Source organism: Choristoneura fumiferana, unplaced genomic scaffold, assembly GCF_025370935.1.
Source record: "Choristoneura fumiferana unplaced genomic scaffold, NRCan_CFum_1 Sck3bRy_74;HRSCAF=250_pilon, whole genome shotgun sequence".
Lineage (NCBI taxonomy): Eukaryota > Metazoa > Arthropoda > Insecta > Lepidoptera > Tortricidae > Choristoneura > Choristoneura fumiferana.
The window spans coordinates 22827-25514 of NW_027413060.1; the positions used below are offsets into that span (position 1 = coordinate 22827).

The window sequence follows — 2688 nt, forward strand, 5'->3', positions numbered from 1 at the left end:
AGGACGTCATGTCGCTTACCACTCTCCAGTTATCCACATGACCGAGCAGGTTCAGTGAGCACGTTGTTATGTCGACACAGCTAGTGAAACGCTTCCCGCCTCTAATTGCATCGAACGTCGGCTCCGACCCCCTGTTTAGTATTTGCATTTCCCATTCTTCTAGCATTCCTGCGAGAATGTCCCCCCTGTGATCTATTTTTTCACTGCCCCACCATGTGTTCCAGGCATTTACGTCTCCTCCCATTATCAATTTGCCAGTTCCGATCTTCTTGATGACCCCCTCCATACACTGGATGTACGGTTCAATTTCCTTGTCCCCCTCTAAGTAGACCGAGACCACTCCCAGCTCCCATGACCCTGTTCTCAATTTTACGACTGTGATGTTCTCGGTCGTAAGGTTGGGGCATAAGGTGATGTCGATATCGTTGTTAAACAGTGCGATGGCGGACTTGTTAACTTTTTCTGGGTTTTTGTCGCACTGTATAACTCTCACCCCTGGATAGTTCTTCATTCTCCCCGTACATCCAATGTATGGCTCCTGGATCATAGCGAAGTCTACCTTCCTTTTTGTCGCTTCAAGTATTAGCTCCGCTGTCGCCAGCTCACTTCTTTGGAGGTTTGCTTGCGCAATCAAAAACCGGCAGTTGTTCTTCGGGACCACCTTAGCAATATGCTATGGTTGCCCTCGCTAGTGCGTCCCACCGCTTCCTTACCGAACATTCGTTACTAAAGGCATTGTGACCGTTGTTCGTCATCTTTGCCCGGGTGCAGTTTATACAGACAGGACTCTCGCCTATTTGTACGTCTGGACATTCAGCTTTTAAGTGTGCGCCGCCACAATGACTACATAAGTCGACTGGCTCCTTGCACAGTTTTTTGCCATGTCCATATCCAAGGCATCGAGTGCACTGCACCAACGGGGATTGATCTTCGACTACCACTCTCTGAAGATCGACTCGTAATTTTCCATTATCAAGAGCTCTCCTCCATACGCTGGGTGAGACCGTCAGCACTATGTGGCAGTTATGAGGGTTTCTCGCTATGCGCCGGTATTTTATAGCAACTCGAATGTCCCCCTCGTTGAGGCCATCAAAGACCTCCCGGTTCTGATTTCTGAGGGCCTTAAGCACTTCGTTGTCGCTATGGATCTTCAGTACGTCCCTCAGTATCAGAAGCGGGTCCTTGTTTTTAACGTCCTCAACGATGAGGTGCTCTCCCGACGCCTCCAGACGCTCCTTTATTTTCTTTCTCTCCTGCTCCGAGCCGCAACCCATAATTACTTTTCTATCCTTTGCTTTCCTCACCTTTTCCACCCTTATCCAACCTTCCTTTGCATCCACTGCTTTCCTTATTCTTTCCAGGACCTCGTCACCCGTTTCATCTTGATTCTTGGATGTGACGATTACTGAGTGGAGTGCTCTCGGTTCCCTGTTCGGGTCTTTCGGTGGGTTTATGATGGCTACTTTGCTCGCATAGGTCTCCCTCTGTCTGTCAATCGCCTCATGAATCTCCTCCAGCTTTTTCTGCTGTTCGTGGATCAGCCTGGTTTGTTCTTCTATCTTGGCTAAAATCATAACATGCTCTGTTTCTCCCTCTCTCTCTTCTCCTTCTCCCTTTTTTATTTTGTCCTCATTCCTCTGCCTGTTACCTTGTGGTGCTCGCCCTCCATTTCCGTCACTTTTTTCCGACTCTTTTACTATTTGGTAGAGTCGCTCTACCGCCAGGGTGACATCGATTTTTATATCCGTCCTTAGATTCCGCGCAGCTTCAAGCTTCGTCTTCGCCTCGACCAGACAAGCCTTTGCTTCCGCTGTAAGACTGATATATTTTGTTTGTTTTTTGGGGCTCTTCGTTGCGTCAAGATTTTTTCCCCTGGCGCCCTGGGATGTCGTCGGTTTCTCCTTTGTAGGCACCCGCGAGGTTAGGGCCTGCGCCTTTGCCTTTCGAGGAGTTTCCGGAGTTTTCGCCCTCCTCTGTGGTGAGAGTTCCGGTGGGCTTGTGTCCACATTCCCAGTCTCCCAGTCCCCTATACTACGCCTGACGAAGGAGTTCGATTCCTGCTCTGGCGCCCCCATCTCTTCCTGGGATTGTGTGTTGGGTTTTTTGTTTGGGTTAAATGGAGTCCGGTAGCCAAACATGTTTTTCGTGCTCCTTTTACGATTTTGTTTAAAATATGAAATGGAGATGGTGCAAATTTGCAGTTAGAGGAAACAGTTATACTATGAGAGGGGTAGACCCCACTATGTCAGTTAAGTCTCTATGTTGAGTCACAGACTCTGTCACCGGCAGTGTAAAAGGCTGCCTGTCGTGATTCGGCAAGTTCCCTAACTAAGGTAATATCCGTTTGCACTATACAGTGCAGGTCTAAACGTTTAAAACAGTAAATAAAGAAAAGTTAATTTAAAAAAATCCTATAAGATAAACACAGTTCGAAATGATGTAAACTGAGAATCTTTTATGTAGCCAAAAGGGAAAACAAAAATCGCTCACTTTCACTAACCTTACTTTCATGTAAATCTTAATAGAATTTGAGTCGCAGACTCCGTCGTAAACTTAGTTCTATATAGCCCTCTTTTGTCACTTACTTTTTTAACTTTAATGACTAGCTATTTGGGTTTTTTATCCCGTCAAAGATTATATATTAGAAAGTAAAATAAAAATAAGAGTAAAAGTTCAATTACTTGCGTT

The 2688-nt window shown here is 46.2% G+C and overlaps 1 protein-coding gene across 1 annotated transcript; it reads right to left on the bottom strand.

Annotated features, from left to right (window-relative positions):
* Positions 1-662: 662 nt before the first annotated feature.
* LOC141445233 (uncharacterized) lies at positions 663-2138 on the bottom strand. The gene has a single exon (XM_074111017.1). The coding sequence runs from the start codon at positions 2136-2138 to the stop codon at positions 663-665; it is 1476 nt and encodes a 491-aa protein (XP_073967118.1).
* Between the last annotated feature and the right edge of the window lie 550 nt (positions 2139-2688).